The sequence below is a fragment of the Oncorhynchus keta genome, chromosome 19, assembly GCF_023373465.1.
Source record: "Oncorhynchus keta strain PuntledgeMale-10-30-2019 chromosome 19, Oket_V2, whole genome shotgun sequence".
NCBI classification, from domain to species: domain Eukaryota; kingdom Metazoa; phylum Chordata; class Actinopteri; order Salmoniformes; family Salmonidae; genus Oncorhynchus; species Oncorhynchus keta.
The window spans coordinates 27,508,306-27,531,003 of NC_068439.1; the positions used below are offsets into that span (position 1 = coordinate 27,508,306).

General features: G+C 46.5%; 2 protein-coding genes across 8 annotated transcripts in view; one reads left to right on the forward strand and one right to left on the reverse strand.

Moving 5' to 3' along the window:
* LOC118397662 (DNA topoisomerase 2-beta) overlaps positions 1–2,843 on the forward strand; it is a 39,282-nt gene extending 36,439 nt beyond the window's left edge. For 4 of the 6 annotated variants that reach the window (XM_052470137.1, XM_052470139.1, XM_052470142.1 and 1 more), the window contains 3 exons: positions 1,384–1,524; positions 1,780–1,880; positions 1,988–2,843. In XM_052470137.1, coding sequence (XP_052326097.1) covers positions 1,384–1,524; positions 1,780–1,880; positions 1,988–2,179 — 434 coding nt within the window. In that variant the 3' untranslated portion in view covers positions 2,180–2,843. Of the gene's footprint in view, positions 1–1,383; positions 1,525–1,779; positions 1,891–1,987 lie in introns of all 6 variants that reach the window. The other 2 variants (XM_052470138.1, XM_052470140.1) reach the window with 2 other exon arrangements.
* Positions 2,844–2,953: 110 nt separating this feature from the next.
* LOC118398027 (retinoic acid receptor beta-like) overlaps positions 2,954–22,698 on the reverse strand; it is a 265,638-nt gene continuing 245,893 nt past the window's right edge. For both annotated transcript variants that reach the window (XM_052470144.1, XM_052470145.1), the window contains 3 exons: positions 11,437–11,641; positions 8,023–8,181; positions 2,954–7,866 (listed from right to left, as the gene is read on the reverse strand). In XM_052470144.1, the coding sequence (XP_052326104.1) occupies positions 7,616–7,866; positions 8,023–8,181; positions 11,437–11,641 (615 nt within the window). In that variant the 3' untranslated portion in view covers positions 2,954–7,615. The remainder of the gene's footprint in view (positions 7,867–8,022; positions 8,182–11,436; positions 11,642–22,698) is intronic.

A 22,698-nucleotide genomic window follows, 5' to 3' on the forward strand; every position in this document is an offset into this window, starting at 1 on the left:
CAGTATATACATATGAGATGAGTAATGCCAGATATGCCAGGAATCCCTCCTACAAATATTACTACCAAGGGGGGTTAAAAAGATACGGATAATGTTGCTGCTGCTGAATAAAGTGCACTATATAGGGAATAGGGCTCTGGTCTATAGTAGTGCACTATATAGGGAATAGGGCTCTGGTCTATAGTAGGGCACTATATAGGGAATAGGGCTCTGGTCTATAGTAGTGCACTATATAGGGAATAGGGCTCTGGTCTATAGTAGTGCACTATATAGGGAATAGGGCTCTGGTCTATAGTAGTGCACTATATAGGGAATAGGGCTCTGGTCTATAGTAGTGCACTATATAGGGAATAGGGCTCTGGTCTATAGTAGTGCACTATATAGGAATAGGGCTCTGGTCTATAGTAGGGCACTATATAGGAATAGGGCTCTGGTCTATAGTAGGGCACTATATAGGGAATAGGGCTCTGGTCTATAGTAGAGCACTATATAGGGAATAGGGCTCTGGTCTATAGTAGTGCACTATATAGGGAATAGGGCTCTGGTCTATAGTAGTGCACTATATAGGGAATAGGGCTCTGGTCTATAGTAGTGCACTATATAGGGAATAGGGCTCTGGTCTATAGTAGTGCACTATATAGGGAATAGGGCTCTGGTCTATAGTAGTGCACTATATAGGGAATAGGGCTCTGGTCTATAGTAGTGCACTATATAGGGAATAGGGCTCTGGTCTATAGTAGGGCACTATATAGGGAATAGGGCTCTGGTCTATAGTAGGGCACTATATAGGGAATAGGGCTCTGGTCTATAGTAGAGCACTATATAGGGAATAGGGCTCTGGTCTATAGTAGTGCACTATATAGGAATAGGGCTCTGGTCTATAGTAGTGCACTATATAGGGAATAGGGCTCTGGTCTATAGTAGTGCACTATATAGGGAATAGGGCTCTGGTCTATAGTAGTGCACTATATAGGGAATAGGGCTCTGGTCTATAGTAGTGCACTATATAGGGAATAGGGCTCTGGTCTATAGTAGTGCACTATATAGGGAATAGGGCTCTGGTCTATAGTAGGGCACTATATAGGGAATAGGGCTCTGGTCTATAGTAGGGCACTATATAGGGAATAGGGCTCTGGTCTATAGTAGAGCACTATATAGGGAATAGGGCTCTGGTCTATAGTAGTGCACTATATAGGGAATAGGGCTCTGGTCTATAGTAGTGCACTATATAGGGAATAGGGCTCTGGTCTATAGTAGTGCACTATATAGGGAATAGGGCTCTGGTCTATAGTAGGGCACTATATAGGGAATAGGGTGCCTTTTTAGACACAACCATGGTGTCTTGCTGAGATCCCTGTTATTATTGATCTCTGTTACCCACAGCAGTGAAGAAGCCTTCGGATGCAGCTCCCAAACCCAGGAAAGCACCAGTACCCAAAGAGCCACCAAAACAGAAGTTAGACACGTCCGTTTGGGACTCCGACTCAGATACCGGCTCCAAGAAGCCTGCAACACCACTCAAAGGTACAGGCTTACCTCACAATGACCAGTGGAGTCAGTAAGCTTACACTCTATTTCTCTATGAATATAAAATATTGACAAGTGTAAACTGACTATAAAAGGGTATGAACCGAGTGTAACCTGGGTATGAACCGAGTGTAACCTGGGTATGAACCGAGTGTAACCTGGGTATGAACCGAGTGTAACCTGGGTATGAACCGAGTGTAACCTGGTTATGAACCGAGTGTAACCTGGATGTGTTTTTCCTTACCTGTGTAGGTAAAGGTGGAGGGAGGAAGAGGAAGCAGTCTGAATCTGAAGAGGATGATTTCAGTCCCAAGAAGACTCCTGGGAAAACACCCAAAGCCCCTACCAGTAGGGTAAGAAAGTGTATGTGTGTCATTGAATCAAATGGGATATAAGAAGATACTAAAAAACGAAGACCATACAACAAGATACTTAGTCTTCTCGTCTTCTCCCTGTGTAGAAACTGTCAAAGAAAGCAGCCGTGACCCCACCCCCCATGTCAGATGATGATGATGTAGACTCCAACCGTTTCAGCCAATCCGGCACGGCATCCCGAGACCGACTGTGCAGAAGCAGGGCCAAGAAGGAAGTGAAGTACTTTGCTGAGTCAGCGTCAGGGTCAGACGACGATCAGTACGACATGTTCGACTAGACCATGGAATCCCTCCCACACAGGCTCTGTTCCAATGCTTTCTACCTCCCTTGAAGTAATCACAGATCTTCATTGGTTGGTACCCCATGCTGTCACCTATCCAATCAATTATGATCTGTGGTCACCTTGATGAAATCAGGAAGGATGGGTTTTTAAACAATTTGAACAGCCATTTGCACACACATCGCTTGAGTAATTTTAACGTGCATCCTTCCTTGACTTTCTAGAAGAAATCATCTGAGAGGTGGGATAGGTCTAGGCAGTGGTTGTATAAATATCCAGTCATGTTTAAATATCATGTGATTATTTCAACGTAAGAAGGAAGAATTTAGTTTTGAAGTATTCAACCAGGACCAGACACACGCTGGTTTGAAATACCCCTGTGCTGTGTCCCACAGACTTTTGTACACCCCCCCTTTAATTTCAATGGTGACGTTTAATGCTTTCTACTGTGTAGGTGTTTTACACTTTTTATTATACATACAAAACCATTTTGTTTTTTAAATTATTATTATTACCATGGAAATGTTCTGTATTTGTCCTAAACAGCTTTTAGAAGTTAGGAACGCGGTGCTTCAGCACATTTTAACTGTTTAAAAAGTAAAGAAGAGACTATGTACCTTTTTGAACATGAACTTGGAAGTAAACAATGAAATGTAAATTATTCTCAGGCTGTTGGGTTTTCTGTAAGATTTTCTTAATTAACTTCACTCTATTTCCTGCAGAGCAGAACTGTAGGAACACAATTCTCTCTCTCTCTCTCTCACACACACACACACACACACACACACACACACACACACACACACACACACACTATTCAAGGCTTCGAGGTTACAGTAAATCTAAATATTCGGGTTATAACACGTTCACACGTTATGTATTTTAAAATAAATATATTTTTATTACTTTGCCAGGGCATTTCATGGTAAAGTTAAACAGTATATGAACATATAAAGCATTGTTAATATACAAACAGACAATATTGAAAACGAAGATAGGAGCTCACTGTAAAGCTCCCTATGAGGACGTCCTGCTTTCTCTTCCCACCAGGCATAACAACAAAGTTGCTTTCGAAGATACATTTTTTTGAGGTTCACAGTCATGCTTCTACTGGATAGTTGGATAATGTAGGGCACAGCGGTGGAACATGCATATAGAAATACGTTGCATAGAACAGACACCACTGACTTGTAGAGTATGGACTCGTTGTGCCAGATCTATTCAGTCTATTTCTATCTGCAATGTTCAGTACGTTGCCCCCTTTCGGTACATGTATTGATCTTATTCCGTTTATTGACTTAAACACATTTCTGTCAGTTGATTGATTTAGTGACAGCTGCTTGGCATTCCAACTGAAGAGGGGAAAGCAGCTCTGTTGTTTGATCAGCGATTGACATCGGGGTAACTAGGGTTTTGAAATTATGGAAACTTTTCACAAATTGAAGAATTCCACGTTGGAAATTCCTTTAGCTTATTCCCTCTTGATTACGAAAATCCTCTGACCATGATCCTCCCCTCGCCCACCAAAAAAAGGAATTTGGGGAAGGTTTCTGGAATTTTGCAACCCTATTGTGAATCCATGCTCAGGTACTGAGACCATTTGGTCCTAAATGATGTGGGGGTGAGCAGCTGCTACCCAAGAGGGGCTGGCTATGAGATGAAGCTCTGAGAGGTCAGATAGCCTAAAGCTGCCATTAGTTGAGACATAAAGCACACCACACACACCATCTAATACATGAACAAGGCTGCAGTGAGATAGTAGTAAATATTAACAGTTACATCGGTACAACATTCAACAGAAACCAATGTAAATTCAGCATTGTGGAAATGGATTGAGTTCCCTGCCGTGTCACCTGGTGCCTGTAGGTGGCGCTCAGGTCACTAGGGAGATGGATGTAGACATTCTTCAGCTGTGAAATAAGTTTTCCAACTTCAAAGACACTCAGGGTAAATGTCAGAAGTCTTTCCGTGATTCATCACATCCTCGATTCCTCACCTCAACAACACACATTGTAGAAGGTCTGAGGTTCTGCACCCTTTCCTCCAATGTGTTTTGAGAAGGAGGCGCGGCATCAAGGGAGAGGAATGTAGGGAAGACTATTGAGATTCACCCACACTGCTCTTGTGATGAGCCACCAGGATTGTTTTACCCTACTACATCCCTCTCTCCCTTAGAGGGAAAGAGAGCATTTCATTTTTTGTCATACATACAATGAGATGAAATGAATTTGACAAAACGCTGCTTTAAAGTAAATATTCCTTTAACACTGCATATCATTCCTATGTAAAGCCTGGATGGCGTATTCACATTCAAACATGAAACAACGGAGACAGTTTTGTTTTATGTATGTATTACATGTGGTGTTGATATGGAGGAGAGGAGATGGTTGTGTGTGAGATGGTTCTGAAAGGTTCTAGCCAGGGTTGGGGTCAATTCCATATCAATTGAGTCTATTCAGGAAGCAAACTGAAATAATCCAACAAGAATTGACCCCAACCTTCTAGCTGACTAACTACAGTGGTCCTCTGTTCCCTTGTGGTAAAATGTTTGCCTCTATTCAGAATAAAAAAAACTCTTTATACCTCTGAGATGAGTGACTCAATAATCACCCATAACAGTTTATGCCAAATTATTATTACCCTTAAGAATGATAAAGAAAACTGTTTATTACTATCACCCTTAACATTATGTCGGCTACATATAATTCACGTTCAAGTTTTAAATAAGTACTATGAGAAGTATTGCCTTCGTGCTAGTTGAGTAACTGGTCAACATCTGAATAAATTATATTGTCTATAGCCTGGCTTCCACTGAATATCACTCTGTTTCACTTCACAACAGTGAAACGAACAGAGCAATATTCAGTGTGGATTCTAGGGTATTAACTTTATAAATAGTGTCCAAATTTGTTTCTGTGATTTAGAGTTAGATCCAATCCGTAGAGCTGAAGAACAGTGTAATTTCCGATTGAGCAGACATATGCAGTGTATACTGTGAATGCAGTCTCCGCGAAAGATGGGAACATTGCCTTTACATTTTAATTGCGGTATACCGCAGATCTTCAGTGCTATGGACTAAATCTAGCCCTTAGGCTCTAAAGAAAACCAGCTTTACTAAGAATATATTTAGAAGATCAGAAAGGCTGTTGTGGCGGTGGCCGATATGGGACATCATTCCTCATCCCTGAGAAAAAGTGCTGTCAAGTGGATCTGCCGTCCAAAACACAAAGCAGGGTTGGGTTCAGGAGATGCAACGTTCAGGAAAATATATTTTTGTTTTAGAGCTGACATGATTCCCTATTCTACATGATAGAGAAGTGCATGTTTACATAATATATTTATATCCAAACATTCTGTGATGTTGCAACCCAAATGAACGCTACCCGAGCTTGTCTATCTATAATTACTGCACGTCTCAGGGGTTAAGGGTCATGTAAAGAATCTCCTTTGCATCACTGTAGTTATGCACAGGACTTGTGGAGGAGCAAGGCAACGGTCAGTCACTCTGTAGGACTAGAACTAAGAATGAACAGTTAGAGTCTAGTGTACAATCTTCCCGGCCGAGCGGTTAGGTCATGAATATGTATTTTAACGATTGCAATGTCCCCGTGGTTTCCTTCCAAAACAAGACACTTATGAATGCAAGTATGTAAGAAGGGGCAGGTAGTGATTCTGGGCCTACAGGACTCCTTTGTAATCCTGGCCCAGAACGCAATGTGCATTTTGTGTTGCGCAGACGCTTGTAGTTGCTGACAGCCATTAATGCACAATTACTAGATTGAATCAGAGAAGAGAAGTCATTTACATTTTAACACTGTAATAACAATGCATTTCACTGCACAGATTGTGGAGAATGTTCAAGAGAATTGCAAGGAAACTTCAAATGTATAACCAAATTCATAAAAATAAAAAAATCTACATTTCTCAGTGGCACAAGCTTGGGTTAAGGAAAGTCTTTGTCAAAGAGAGTCGCTTAACCCTTATCCTTCCCCAGAGATGTCGCTTGTAAAGACTGCTTGGTTTCTCTCTGGGAATGTCATTTAATGATAAAATCTCAGAATCCTTTTAACCTCAGAAGCCTGTACATTAAATTACAGTCTGTTATCTATGATAGACAGATCCAATCTGGTAATAGTTTATCTAGATTCAATCTAGTCATTGTATATCTATGGCCTCGACAGTCTGAGAAAGCGGCTGAAGAGATGCAGCCACTGACAGGGGAGACAAGCCTCTAGCACTCTGGCTTTATGGTGATGTAATGTAAACTGATGGAGACGTCAACATAATGAGTTATAAAAGACAAAACAAAAAACAGCTTTAAATAGAGGAACAAATATAAAGTATTAGTCTTCCATACTGTCTATATGCAAGAACAGTCTATATGAATGTTTTTGTAAAGGACTTTTACATTTTAGCCCCCTTTGAACTTTGTCATGTATGTACTGTTTCGCATCAAACAATAATATTTAAGACAATGGAAAAAGCACCACAAAATTCATCATAGAAACAGACAGATTTCTAACAATGGTATATACAATGTATTCCAATAATATGAGACAGAGTGAGAGACAGAGAGAGAGAGGGAGAAAGACAGTAGAGGGAGAGAGACAGAGAGAGAGAGACAGAGAGAGATAGAGGGAGAGAGACAGAGAGAGAGACAGAGAGAGACAGAGAGACAGAGAGAGATAGAGGGAGGGAGAGAGACAGAGAGAGACAGAGAGAGAGAGAGAGAGACAGAGAGACAGAGAGAGATAGAGGGAGAGAGACAGGGAGAGACAGAGACAGAGAGCGAGAGAGAGAGAGAGAGAGAGAGACAGAGAGAGAGACAGTAGAGGGAGAGAGACAAAGAGAGACAGAGAGGGAGACAGAGACCGAGAGAGAGAGAGAGAGAGAGAGAGAGTGAGAGAGAGAGACAGAGAGACAGAGAGGGAGAGATTAAAACTACTTATTAAACTTGTCGAGTCCATCATGCAGGGATGAATTTATACAGGAGACCTGAGGAGGATGACCTATGACCTTTGTGTACAACAAGTAAGTGGGCGTGGCCGGGCGAGGTCAAACCCAACTCGACCAATCACACCCTAGTCCCCAAGACACAAGGCCAAAATAAGAGCTCAATAAATGTAGAATTATACACAAACCAACCACTGGTCCTTTTAGGTTTTAGTGTTGTCATTTTTTTAAGGGAAAATAAAGTCATAAATAGAGAGAAGGAAAAAACAAACGTAAAGGATAACATAAGAACAAGCAAAGGTGGTGGTGGTTCATTAAGGGACCAACGGCCTGAGGAGAGGAGAGAAGGAGGGGGGTCCACTATGCCTGGTACACCGTGCGGTTTACCTATTTTCATTTTTTGTGTGTTTTTTTTTTGCAAAGGAATGTCAGCGAGAGAGAGAGTGTCAGTCTGAGAGGCCCCTGAGTTCCAACGGGGACCTAGGGGTCCTCTTCCTCCTCCTCCTTGGGGGCCGCTGTGGGCCCGTCGCTGTCTGAAGCATCTGGGTCAGGGTCAGGGGACACAGGGCAGGGTTTACCCCCATTAGGGATTCCCTTCTTGGGGCTGCTTCCGTCCTCGCCCTCGGTGCTGCTCTGGCCGTCTTGGCCCTCTGAGTTCTCCAGCATCTCCTGGATCAGAGGAGGCATGGACCCAGGGATCTCCATCTTCAGCGAGATGACCCGCTCTGCACCTGGAGGGAGAGGAAAGGACATATTGCAAAACCAACGTAATGCAAAATGATGTTATAGGCCATTAGTGTACAAAGTTTTCCTACTGAACTGCCATTGAATCTATAGTTCCTTTCTACTCAGTTTTATTAGTATATTCGTCTCTGTGATGTCTGTACCTTTGGCGCTGATGCTGCGGAGGTCAGTGATCTTCATCAGGGTCTTGGGGAACATGTGTGGCTTGCTGGGCCTCCTCTTCCTCACGTAGATCTTCAGAGCTTCCAGTAGAGGCTCCTGGAGCTGGTCTACCTTAGAGGGCTCCTCCAGGTCCTGCCGGTCTGAGAGAGAGACAGATTGAGTGAGAGAGAGATAGTGAGTGAGAGCAACAGATTGAGTGAGAGAGATAGTGAGAGAGAGCGAGAGAAACAGATTGAGTGAGAGAGATAGTGAGTGAGAGAGACAGATTGAGTGAGAGAGATAGTGAGTGAGAGCGAGAGAGACAGATTGAGTGAGAGAGATAGTGAGTGAGAGCGAGAGAGACAGATTGAGTGAGAGAGATAGTGAGTGAGAGTGAGAGAGTGAGAGCGAGAGAGACAGATTGAGTGAGAGAGATAGTGAGTGAGAGCGAGAGAGACAGATTGAGTGAGAGAGATAGTGAGTGAGAGCGAGAGAGACAGATTGAGTGAGAGAGATAGTGAGTGAGAGCGAGAGAGTGAGAGCGAGAGAGACAGATTGAGTGAGAGCGAGAGAGTGCAAGCAAGAGACAGATTGAGTGAGAGAGATAGTGAGTGAGAGCGAGAGAGTGAGAGCAAGAGACAGATTGAGTGGGAGAGATAGTGAGTGAGAGCGAGAGAGTGAGAGAGACAGATTGAGTGAGAGAGATAGTGAGTGAGAGAGTGAGAGCAAGAGAGACAGATTGAGTGAGAGAGATAGTGAGTGAGAGCGAGAGAGTGCAAGCAAGAGACAGATTGAGTGAGAGAGATAGTGAGTGAGAGCGAGAGAGTGAGAGCAAGAGACAGATTGAGTGGGAGAGATAGTGAGTGAGAGCGAGAGAGTGAGAGAGACAGATTGAGTGAGAGAGATAGTGAGTGAGAGAGTGAGAGCAAGAGAGACAGATTGAGTGAGAGAGATAGTGAGTGAGAGAGAGTCACACAGATCAATTTCAAATTCATGAAGCATCGTCTTTGTACATAGACTATGTAGGACCAATGAGTTAGAAAGACACATCCCAGAGTCATACAGTAGGGAAACGCTAGGCCTTTACCAGACCATCAGCCTGCACTCTGCTACAGTTGGCATTAAAGGAGATGTGCTGTACATGTCTAGAAACGAGGGAGTCTGAAATCTAACTCAGAAGTAATCCAACTTCAACGGTTTCCATTGAACATTAAAAGGGTTTATTGTTTAGGAAACATATATACAATCCACCAACACCTCTGTTTTATAAACCGCTCAGTTCTCAAGAGACAGTAGCCCTTTATGATATTCTTATCACCTTCTATTTTTCACATTGTCGCTTGGAATGCTTTCAGTACCAATTCAATCCATAAGTGGTCAGTGTGTGTTGAAAGAACCAGCTCCTGCTGTGGGAACGGAGGCCTGCCTCCCAGTCACAGAGTCACAGAGTGTTTAGTTATTTCCTCTGTGGATTATGCAGCAGCATGTAATATATGTCAAGGCTCTGGGGATTCACACATTGGAATGGAAACTTCAGAGTAAGAGCAGGGCGAAAGGGGGATACCTAGTCAGTTGTACAACTGAAAATGCGTCTTCCACATTCAACCCAACCCCTCTGATTCAGAGAGGTGCGGGGGGGCTGCATTAATCCACATCCACGTCATCGGTGCCGGGGAACAGTTGTTCTTGGTGGTTAGCTGCCTTGGGAGGAGCGTGTGTCAGAGTGGGTGGGTCTCTCCTTGCCCAACCCCGTCTCTCTCCTTGCCCAGCCCGTCTCTCTCCTTGCCCAGCCCCGTCTCTCTCCTTGTCCAGCCCCGTCTCTCTCCTTGCCCAGCCCATCTCTCTCCTTGCCCAGCCCCGTCTCTCTCCTTGCCCAGCCCGTCTCTCCCCTGCCCAGCCCCGTCTCTCTCCTTGCCCAGCACCGTCTCTCTCCTTGCCCAACCCCGTCTCTCTCCTTGCCCAGCCCGTCTCTACTTGCCCAGCCCCGTCTCTCTCCTCCCGTCTCTCTCCTTGCCCAGCCCCGTCTCTCTCCTTGCCCAACCTCGTCTCCCTCCTTGCCCAACCCCGTCTCTCTCCTTGCCCAGCTCCGTCTCTCTCCATGCCCAGCTCCGTCTCTCTCCTTGCCCAGCCCCGTCTCTCTCCTTGCCCAGCCCCGTCTCTCTCCTTGCCCAGCCCCATCTCTCTCCTTGCCCAGCCCCGTCTCTCTCCTCCCGTCTCTCTCCTTGCCCAGCCCCGTCTCTCTCCTTGCCCAGCACCGTCTCTCTCCTTGCCCAGCCCCGTCTCTCTCCTTGCCAGCCCATCTCTCTCCTTGCCCAGCCCCGTCTCTCTCCTTGCCCAGCCCCGTCTCTCTCCTTGGCCAGCCCCGTCTCTCTCCTTGCCTAGCCCGTCTCTCCCCTGCCCAGCCCCGTCTCTCTCCTTGCCCAGCACCGTCTCTCTCCTTGCCCAACCCCGTCTCTCTCCTTGCCCAGCCCGTCTCTCCTTGCCCAACCTCGTCTCTCTCCTTGCGCAGCCCCGTCTCTCTCCCCCCATCTCTCTCCTTGCCCAGCCCCGTCTCTCTCCTTGTCCAGCCCCGTCTCTCTCCTTGCCAGCCCATCTCTCTCCTTGCCCAGCCCTGTCTCTCTCCTTGCCCAGCCCCGTCTCTCTCCTTGCCCAGCCCGTCTCTCCCCTGCCCAGCCCCGTCTCTCTCCTTGCCCAGCACCGTCTCTCTCCTTGCCCAACCCCGTCTCTCTCCTTGCCCAGCCCGTCTCTCCTTGCCCAACCTCGTCTCTCTCCTTGCGCAACCCAGTCTCTCTCCTTGCCCAGCCCTGTCTCTCTCCTTGCCCAGCCCGTCTCTCTCCTTGCCCAGCCCCGTCTCTCTCCTCCCGTCTCTCTCCTTGCCCAGCCCCGTCTCTCTCCTTGCCCAGCACCGTCTCTCTCCTTGCCCAGCCCCGTCTCTCTCCTTGCCCAACCTCGTCTCTCTCCTTGCCCAGCCCCGTCTCTCTCCTTGCCCAGCCCGTCTCTCTCCTTGACCAGCCCCGTCTCTCTCCCCCATCTCTCTCCTTGCCCAGCCCCGTCTCTCTCCTTGCCCAGCCCCTTCTCTCTCCTTGCCCAGCCCCGTCTCTCTCCTTGCCCAGCCCGTCTCTCTCCTTGCCCAGCCCCGTCTCTCTCCTCCCGTCTCTCTCCTTGCCAACCCCGTTTCTCTCCTTGCCCAGCCTCGTCTCTCTCCTTGCCCAGCCCCGTCTCTCTCCTTGCCCCACAGTCTGGTGCCCGCTGAGTATGTACACCCAACTGTGGTGCCCTGTCTGTCTCTGTGTCACAAAATTCAGACTTTTATTTAGACATTCCATCTCTTCTGACATAATATTCAACACTAATGACACTAATGACAGATGCTTAATGAATATATGCAACCTTCAAAGAAAGTGAAGAAGGTGTACCTCCAGAGATGAGGCAGATGGCGCTGAGCAGGCCTGTCTCTGTGTCGTCCATCTCCATGGGCAGCAGCTGGTGGGCGAAGGTGAACACCAGGTCGGTGAGCGGGCCGAAGCCTGCGTTGTGCATCTGGGTCCGGTTAAGGGTCAGTCCGTCTGAGAACGTCATGGTGTCCTGGTCCGGAGTGTACCTCGTACAGATACGTAGAATCTATATGACAGGGGACAGGAAAGGAGAGAATTATACATTACGTATACACACACATTATCTGATAGAGGAGAGGGACAGTGAGGGGGAGAAGAGGAGTGAGGGCACGGTTGGGTAGATTACTTTCTAAATGTAATCCGTTACAGTTACTAGTTAACTTTCCATAATTGTAATTAGTAATGTAACTTTTGGATTACCCAAACTCAGTAATGTGATCTGATTACATTCAGTTACTTTTAGATTACTTTCCCTTTAAGGGGCGTTAGAAGAAAACAAAAATGTATGTTACCAATTGAACAACATCTATTGCAAGATAAATCAATGTTAAAGTTTTCATAGCTGGCCATATATGGATGTTAAATTTTACTTTATGGGTTGGTTATGTAGGCTTCTTCTGACCAATCACTTTCTACTACATATAATAATTAGATTAAATTATATCTTTACATTAATATATATGATTTATACGTCAACAATGGATGTGGCAACAACAGACTTCCCCCATTAAGTCTATCCAAAGTGTGCAAGTTTGAACATGTGTCCATTAGGCCTATGGATTTTTTCTCAGCATGTATTATATTGAGCAATAAAAGCCTCACTTTCATTCCATAGGCTGGGATCTGCATTATGCAGCTGTTGCAGGAGCACATTTTTCACTGGCTGTCCAAAACAATTATTGATAGGCAACTTAAACTTCTTGAATTCAACCATTATTGGGTTTAAATACACATTTAGATTTGTAAGTAATCCTTGAAGTAATCATCTAGTTTTTCAAAAGTATCTGTAATCTGATTACAATATTTTAGCTGGTAATATAATGGATTACAGTTACTGTTTTTTACAATCCCTTACATGTAATCCGTTACTCCCCCAACCCTGAGAGAGGGACAGTAAGGGGGAGGAGAGGAGAGAGGGACAGTAAGGGGGAGGAGAGGAGAGAGGGACAGTAAGGGGGAGGAGAGGAGAGAGGGACAGTAAGGGGGAGGAGAGGAGAGAGGCACAGTAAGGGGGGGGAGAGGAGAGAGGGACAGTAAGGGGGAGGAGAGGAGAAAGGGACAGTAAGACAGAGGAGAGGAGAGAGGGACAGTAAGGGGGGAGAGGAGAGAGGGACAGTAAGACAGAGGAGAGGAGAAAGGGACAGTAAGACAGAGGAGAGGAGAGAGGGACAGTAAGACAGAGGAGAGGAGAAAGGGACAGTAAGGGGGAGGAGAGGAGAGAGGGACAGTAAGACAGAGGAGAGGAGAAAGGGACAGTAAGACAGAGGAGAGGAGAGAGGGACAGTAAGGGGGAGGAGAGGAGAGAGGGACAGTAAGACAGAGGAGAGGAGAAAGGGACAGTAAGACAGAGGAGAGGAGAGAGGGACAGTAAGGGGGAGGAGAGGAGAGAGGGACAGTAAGACAGAGGAGAGGAGAAAGGGACAGTAAGACAGAGGAGAGGAGAAAGGGACAGTAAGACAGAGGAGAGGAGAAAGGGACAGTAAGACAGAGGAGAGGAGAGAGGGACAGTAAGACAGAGGAGAGGAGAAAAGGACAGTAAGACAGAGGAGAGGAGAGAGGGACAGTAAGACAGAGGAGAGGGGAGAGTGACAGTAAGACAGAGGAGAGGAGAAAGGGACAGTAAGACAGAGGAGAGGAGAAAGGGACAGTAAGACAGAGGAGAGGAGAGAGGGACAGTAAGGGGGAGGAGAGGAGAGAGGGACAGTAAGACAGAGGAGAGGAGAAAGGGACAGTAAGACAGAGGAGAGGAGAAAGGGACAGTAAGACAGAGGAGAGGAGAGAGGGACAGTAAGGGGGAGGAGAGGAGAGAGGGACAGTAAGACAGAGGAGAGGAGAAAGGGACAGTAAGACAGAGGAGAGGAGAGAGGGACAGTAAGGGGGAGGAGAGGAGAGAGGGACAGTAAGGGGGAGGAGAGGAGAGAGGGACAGTAAGGGGGAGGAGAGGAGAGAGGGACAGTAAGGGGGAGGAGAGGAGAGAGGCACAGTAAGGGGGGGGAGAGGAGAGAGGGACAGTAAGACAGAGGAGAGGAGAAAGGGACAGTAAGACAGAGGAGAGGAGAAAGGGACAGTAAGACAGAGGAGAGGAGAGAGGGACAGTAAGGGGGAGGAGAGGAGAGAGGGACAGTAAGACAGAGGAGAGGAGAAAGGGACAGTAAGACAGAGGAGAGGAGAAAGGGACAGTAAGACAGAGGAGAGGAGAAAGGGACAGTAAGACAGAGGAGAGGAGAAAGGGACAGTAAGACAGAGGAGAGGAGAGAGGGACAGTAAGACAGAGGAGAGGAGAGAGGGACAGTAAGACAGAGGAGAGGAGAGAGGGACAGTAAGACAGAGGAGAGGAGAGAGGGACAGTAAGACAGAGGAGAGGAGAAAGGGACAGTAAGACAGAGGAGAGGAGAAAGGGACAGTAAGACAGAGGAGAGGAGAAAGGGACAGTAAGACAGAGGAGAGGAGAGAGGGACAGTCAGACAGAGGAGAGGAGAAAGGGACAGTAAGACAGAGGAGAGGAGAAAGGGACAGTAAGACAGAGGACAGGAGAGAGGGACAGTAAGACAGAGGAGAGGAGAAAGGGACAGTAAGACAGAGGAGAGGAGAAAGGGACAGTAAGACAGAGGAGAGGAGAGAGGGACAGTAAGACAGAGGAGAGGAGAAAGGGACAGTAAGACAGAGGAGAGGAGAAAGGGACAGTAAGACAGAGGAGAGGAGAGAGGGACAGTAAGGGGAGGAGAGGAGAGAGGGACAGTAAGACAGAGGAGAGGAGAGAGGGACAGTAAGACAGAGGAGAGGAGAAAGGGACAGTAAGACAGAGGAGAGGAGAGAGGGACAGTAAGACAGAGGAGAGGAGAGAGGGACAGTAAGGGGAGGAGAGGAGAGAGGGACAGTAAGGGGGAGGAGAGGAGAGAGGTACAGTAAGACAGACTAGAGGAGAAAGGGACAGTAAGACAGAGGAGAGGAGAGAGGGACAGTAAGACAGAGGAGAGGAGAAAGGGACAGTAAGACAGAGGAGAGGAGAAAGGGACAGTAAGGGGGAGGAGAGGAGAGAGGGACAGTAAGACAGAGGAGAGGAGAAAGGGACAGTAAGACAGAGGAGAGGAGAGAGGGACAGTAAGACAGAGGAGAGGAGAAAGGGACAGTAAGACAGAGGAGAGGAGAGAGGGACAGTAAGACAGAGGAGAGGAGAGAGGGACAGTAAGACAGAGGAGAGGAGAGAGGGACAGTAAGACAGAGGAGAGGAGAGAGGGACAGTAAGACAGAGGAGAGGAGAAAGGGACAGTAAGACAGAGGAGAGGAGAGAGGGACAGTAAGACAGAAGCGATGAGAGAGGGACAGTAAGGGGGAGGAGAGGAGAGAGGGACAGTAAGACAGAGGAGAGGAGAAAGGGACAGTAAGACAGAGGAGAGGAGAGAGGGACAGTAAGACAGAGGAGAGGAGAGAGGGACAGTAAGACAGAGGAGAGGAGAAAGGGACAGTAAGACAGAGGAGAGGAGAGAGGGACAGTAAGACAGAGGAGAGGAGAAAGGGACAGTAAGACAGAGGAGAGGAGAGAGGGACAGTAAGGGGGAGGAGAGGAGAGAGGGACAGTAAGGGGGAGGAGAGGAGAGAGGGACAGTAAGGGGGAGGAGAGGAGAGAGGGACAGTAAGGGGGAGGAGAGGAGAGAGGGACAGTAAGGGGGAGGAGAGGAGAGAGGGACAGTCAGACAGAGGAGAGGAGAGAGGGACAGTAAGACAGAGGAGAGGAGAAAGGGACAGTAAGACAGAGGAGAGGAGAGAGGGACAGTAAGACAGAGGAGAGGAGAGAGGGACAGTCAGACAGAGGAGAGGAGAGAGGGACAGTAAGACAGAGGAGAGGAGAAAGGGACAGTAAGACAGAGGAGAGGAGAGAGTGTCATGACAGGACTTGTAAAGAGTAGAAAGACAAATTCAAAGTGAAGCCCACAGAGGCTATGCACTAGTTATCCTATATACCTGTAGCTAGGACTGACACGTTTCACAGCCAACAAAGACTAAAGAGAGAAACCACCACTATGATCATGACCTGGAGGAGGTAAAACCTCAGTGTGTCTGTGTGCTTGCTTCTGTATTGTACAGCTATACAGGGTGTGTGTGTGTGTATGTGTGTGTGTATGTGTGCGTGTGTGTGTGTGTGTCTGACCAGCCGGTGTTTGAGTCTCCGCCAGCCTGCATGTTTTATTCTGTTTCATTTTGCATACGCTCCTGCCACTCACTGTCAGCGCACTCACACACACAGACACAGACACACAGACACAGACACAGACACACACACACACGCACACACACACACACACACACACACACACACACACACACACACACACACACACACACACACACACACACACACACACACACACACACACACACACACACACACACACACAGAAACCTGTCAGGGTGTGTGTGAGAGAGTGATCTAAGCAGCACTTTTTTTTCAACTTCTCACCTCTTCAACTCCAGTGGCTTCCCACTGAACACACACTGGTTGAATCAATGTTGTTTCAATGAAATGACGACGTGCAATAGACGCTGAATTGACGTCTGTACCCATTTGACAAATACCACATCGTCATAGAAAACAAATCCATCCAGCATTACTGCAAACCTCCCATCTAATCAGTATGGCAACAGTTCTCATCACACCAGGAAGTGATACTGTAATACGGCCACTACTAATCTAGACCACAGGAAACACCACAATAACACTAATGATATGAACATGTAGAATAACATCTATCCATTTACACTGCAGTCGCTGTACAGAACAGCTTCAGGAAGAACATAATAATCACATCCATCATGACATTTACTTCACTAAATCTATTAAATAGTCAATACTACTTTAATAAATACTACCCCCATGATACATGATTACTCACTAACCCTGGGTGCTGAACAGTGACACTATTATAGCTGCTGTGCTGTGAGCTCCCAGTGAAGAGAGAGAGAAGGGCCTTTTCAGGTCAGACATACTGCCGGGAGGGGGGGCAGTATCTCTATGAGGACAGCCTCATAGAGCCGACTGAGGACAGCCTCATAGAGCCGACTGAGGATAGCCTCATAGAGCCGACTGAGGATAGCCTCATAGAGCCGACTGAGGCTAGCCTCATAGAGCCGACTGAGGATAGCCTCATAGAGCCGACTGAGGATAGCCTCATAGAGCCGTCTGAGGATAGCCTCATAGAGCCGACTGAGGATAGCCTCATAGAGCCGACTGAGGATAGCCTCATAGAGCCGTCTGAGGATAGCCTCATAGAGCCGTCTGAGGATAGCCTCATAGAGCCAGAGAGAGAGGCAAGGCACACGAAGAGTGAAAAAAAAAATAAAAAAAATATGACAAAATAAACATGACTGGAGCTTGAGACAATCCACCCCTCTCTCTCCCCCTTTCTCCTCCCTCTCTCTCCCCCTTTCTCCTCCCTCCCTCTCCCTCTCTCTCCCCCTTTCTTCTCCCTCTCTCGCCCCCTTTCTCCCCCCTCTCTCTCCCCCTTTCTCCTCCCTCCCTCTCCCCCTTTCTCTCCCCCTTTCCTCCTCCCTTCCTATTTCTTCTCCCTCTCTCTCCCCCTTACCCATCCCTCTCTCCCCCTTTCCTCCACCCTCGCTCTCCCCCTTTCTCCTCCCTCTCTCGCCCCCTTTCTCCTCCCTCCCTCACCCCCCCCCTTTCTTCTCCCTCTCTCTCCCCCTTACCCATCCCTCTCTCCCCCTTTCCTCCTCCCTCTCTCTCACCCTTTCTACTCCCTCCCTCTCTCCTCCCCCTCTCTCTCCCTTTCTCCTCCCCCTCTCTCCCCCTTTCTCCTCCCTCCCACTCCCCCTTTCTCCTCCCTCGCTCTCCCCCTTTCTACTCCCTCTCTCTCTCCCTCCCTCTCCCCCTTTCTCCCCCCTTTCTCCTCCCTCTCTCTCCCCCTTTCTCCTCCCTCTCTCTCCCTCTTTGCTTCTCTTCTCTGTCTTGTTACTGAGGGCACATTAGCACTCGACTGCACCAAGTCTGCTAACACTGTGCTCCCCCGTCTTCATGTCCCTGCTCCAGAAGAACATACAGCAAGCAACCCAAACAAACATGAACAACAGTCCTTACTGAAACTCACTGCAGAAAAAGACTAACAGGTCTTTCAATCAATCCTTAATGAGATTTGGAACTGAGTAACGTCTGAGAGACACTAACTTAATGTACTTTGATTAAGGATGGCTCCTCTACGTACTGATCCACCATCAGGATCAATTAAACCGCTCTTCTATTGGCTTTCTGGACAAACCGACCAATAAGGTCTAAGGACCAGACTCTAGGGAGGAAGTTCAGAGGTTAAACCCCCTGTACATTTGAGCTTATTGACTGGCTACCTCAGTGGAGAGAGAAAACCCAGTTAACAGAGATCTTTAGACACTAAACAGTACAGATGGAATTAGGCCAAACCTTTTGTCATTAAATAGAAACCTGCTCATTTGGTTATGTGGGAAAGGTACGCTATGTGTTTCTGCATCGAGTCACAGTGCTAATCAGTGTCATTTGTTAGGCTAGCACAATCACTGCTGTGATTACATTGAGTAGTGGGGCTGTCTCTCAACTATTCCTGTACCACAGATTGGTAAGATACTATATTGGTAAGCTACTATATTATTATTAAGATACTATATATTATCCTTCCTCCTTGGATGTCCATTTACATTACAACTAGCCTGTAGAAGTGACTTAATCAGGGTCAGTTAACCATCAGGGACTGGCCCTGTTCATGGACCAGAAGTTGAGGCACCCTGAGAAATGGAGGCCTAAAACTAGTCTTACCAAACTCAGCAAGAAAAGAAACGTCCCTTTTTCAGGACCCCTGTCTTCAAAGATAAGTCATACAAATCCAAATAACTTCACAGATCTTCATTGTAGAGGGTTTAAACACTGTTTCCCATGCTTGTTCAATGAACCATAAACAATTAATGAACATGCACCTGTGGAACGGTCGTTAAGACACTAACAGCTTACAGACGGTAGGCAATTAAGGTCACAGTTATGAAAACTGGGGACACTAATGAGGCCTTTCTACTGACTCTGAAAAACACCAAAAGAAAGATGCCCAGGGTCCCTGCTCATCTGCGTGAACGTGCCTTAGGCATGCTGCAAGGAGGCATGAGGTCTGCAGATGTGGCCTGGGCAATAAATTGCAATGTCCGTACTGTGAGACGCCTAAGACAGCGCTACAGGGAGACAGGACGGACAGCTGATCGTCCTCGCAGTGGCATACCACGTGTAACAACACCTGCACAGACCATGTGTAACAACACCTGCACAGACCACGTGTAACAACACCTGCACAGACCATGTGTAACAACACCTGCACAGACCACGTGTAACAACACCTGCACAGGAAAGGTTACATCCGAACATCACACCTGCGGGACAGGTACAGGATGGCAACAACAACTACCCGAGTTACACCAGCAACGCACAATCCCTCCAACAGTGCTCAGGCTGTCCTCAATAGGCTGAGAGAGGCTGGACTGAGGGCTTGTAGGCCTGTTGTAAGGCAGGTCTTCACCACACATCACCGGCAACAACGTCGCCTATGGGCACAAACCCACCGTCACTGGACCAGACAGGACTGGCAAAAAGTGCTCTTCACTGACGAGTCGCGGTTTTGTCTCACCAGGTGTGATGGTCGGATTCGTGTTTATCGTCGAAGGAATGAGCGTTACATCGAGGCCTGTACTCTGGAGCGGGATCGATTTGGAAGTGGAGGGTCCGTCATGGTCTGGGGTGGTGTGTCACAGCATCGTCGGACTGAGCTTGTTATTGCAGGCAATCTCAATGCTGTGTGTTACAGGGAAGACATCCTCCCTCATATGGTACCTTCCTGCAGGCTCATTCTGACATGACCCTCCAGCATGACAATGCCACCTGCCATACTGCTCCTTCTGTGCATGATTTCCTGCAAGACAGGAATGTCAGTGTTCTGCCATGGCCAGCGAAGAGCCCGGATCTCAATCCCATTGAGCACGTCTGGGGCCTGTTGGATAGGAGGGTGAGGGCTAGGGCCATTCCCCCCAGAAATGTCCGGGAACTTGCAGGTGCCTTGGTGGAAGAGTGGGGTAACATCTCACAGCAAGAACTGGCAAATCTGGTGCAGTCCATGAGGAGGAGATGCACTGCAGTACTTAATGCAGCTAGTGGCCACACCAGATACTGACTGTTACTTTTGAATTTGACCCCCCTTTGTTCAGGGACACATGATTCCATTTATGTTAGTCACATGTCTATAGAACTTGTTCAGTTTATGTCTCAGTTGTTGAATCTTGTTATTGTCATACAAATATTTACACATGTTAAGTTTGCTGAAAATAAACGCAGTTGACTGTGAGAGGATGTTTGCTTCTTTTGCTGAGTTTACATACAGTGCCTTCGGAAAGTATTCAGACTCATTGACTTTTTCCACAGTTTGTTACGTTACAGACTTATTCTAAAATGTATTAAAGAGATTCCTCAGCAATCTACACACAATACCCCATAACGACAAAGCAAAAACAGTTTTTTATACATTTTTGCAATTGCATTATAAATAAAAAACAGAAAAGCCTTATTTACATAAAGTTTAAGTCGGAAGTTTACATACACTTAGGTTGGAGTCATTAAAACTAATTTTTCAAACTCTCCATAAATGTCTTGTTAACAAACTATAGTTTTGGTAAGTCGATGAGGACATCTACTTTGTGCCTGACAAGTAATTTTTACAACAATTGTTTACAGACAGACTATTTCACATATAATTCACTGTATCACAATTCCAGTGAGTCAGAGGTTTACATACACTAAGTTGACTGTGCTTTTAAACAGCTTGGAAATTCCAGAAAATTATGTAATGGTTTTAGAAGCTACTAATAGGCTAATTGACATCATTTGAGTCAATTGGAGATGTACCTGTGGATGTATTTCAATGCCTACTGTAACGGATGTCATCTGGAGATAGAGAGGAGGACCAAGGTGCAGCGTGGTAAGTGTTCATGTCTTTTTAATGAACAAACTGAACACTGGAATAAAACAATAAACGATGTGAACCAAAGGAAACAGTACCGTGTGGCTCAAACACTCACGCGGAAACAAACACCCACAAACCAAAAGTGAAACCCAGGCTACCTAAGTATGATTCTCAATCAGGGACAACAATTGACAGATGCCTCTGATTGAGAACCATACTAGGCCGAACTCAAAAACAAACATAGAAAAACAAACATAGACTGCCCACCCCAACTCACACCCTGACCATACTAAAACACAGACAAAAACAAAGGAACTAAGGTCAGAACGTGACACCTACCTTCAAACGCAGTGCCTCTTTGCATGACATCATGGGAAAATCAGCCAAGACCTCAGAAAAATAAATTGTAGAAATCAGCCAAGACCTCAGAAAAATAAATTGTAGAAATCAGCCAAGACCTCAGAAAAATAAATTGTAGAAATCAGCCAAGACCTCAGAAAAATAAATTGTAGAAATCAGCCAAGACCACAGAAAAAAAATTGTAGACCTCCACAAGCCTGGTTCATCCTTGGGAGCAATTTCCAAACGCCTGAAGGTACCACGTTCATCTGTACAAACAATAGTACGCATGTATAAACACCATGGCACCACGTAGCCGTCATACCGCTCAGGAAGGAGACATGTTCTGTCTCCTAGAGATTAACATACTTTGGTGCAAAAAGTGCAAATCAATCCCAGAACAACAGCGAAGGACCTTGTGAAGATGCAGGTACAAAAGTAGCTATATCCACAGTAAAACAAGTCCTATATTGACATAACCTGAAAGGCCGCTCAGCAAGGAAGAAGCCACTGCTCCAAAACAGCCATAAAGAAGCCAGACTACAGTTTGCAACTGCACATGGGGACAAAGATTGTACTTTTTGGAGAAATGTCCTCTGGTCTGATGAAACAAAAATAGAACTGTTTGGCCATAATGACTGTCTTTGTGTTTGGAGGAAAAATGGGGAGGCTTGCAAGCTGAAGAAAAACACCATCCCAACCGTGAAGCACTGAGGTGGAAGCATCATGTTGTAGGAGTGCTTTGCTGCAGGAGGGACAGGCGCACTTCACAAAATAGATGGCATCATGAGGGAGGAAAATTATGTGGATATATTGAAGCAACATCTCAAGACATCAGTCAGGAAGTTAAAGCTTGGTCGCAAATGGGTCTTCCAAATGGACAATGACCCCAAGCATACTTCCAAAGTTGTGGCAAAATGGCTTAAGGACAACGAGTGGCCATCACAAAGCCCTGACCTCAATCCTATAGAAGATTTGTGGGCAGAACTGAAAAAGCACGTGCAAGCAAGGAGGCCCACAATCCTGACTCAGTTACACCAGCTCTGTCAGGAGGAATGGGACAAAATTCACCCAACTTATTGTGGGAAGCTTGTGGAAGGCTACCCGAAACGTTTGACCCAAGTTAAACTATTTAAAGGCAATGCTACCAAATACTAATTGAGTGTATGTAAACTTCTGACCCACTGGGAATGTGATGAAAGAAATAAAAGCATAAATAAATAATTATCTCTACTATTATTCTGACATTTCACATTCTTAAAATAAAGTGGTGATCCTAACTGACCTAAGACAGTGCATTTTTACTAGGATTAAATGTCAGGAATTGGGAAAAACTGAGTTTAAATGTATTTGGCTAAGGTGTATGTAAACGTCCGACTTCACCCGTAAGTATTCAGTCCCTTTGCTATGAGACTCGAAATTGAGCTCAGGTGCATCCTGTTTCCATTGATCATCCCTGAGATGTTTCTACAACTTTATTGGAGTCCACCTGTGGTAAATTCAGTTGATTGAACCTGATTTGGAAAGGCACACACCTGTCTTTATAGTTGACGGTGCATGTCAGAGCAAAAACCAAGCCATGAGGTCGAAGGAATTGTCCGTAGAGCTCAGAGACAGGATTGTATTGAGGTACAGATCTGGGGAAGGGTAGCAAAACATTTCTGCAGCACTGTGTTCTTCAAAAACACATTTGTCTCCATCATTCTTAAATGGAAGACGTTTGGAACCAAGACTCTTCCTAGAGCTGGCCGCC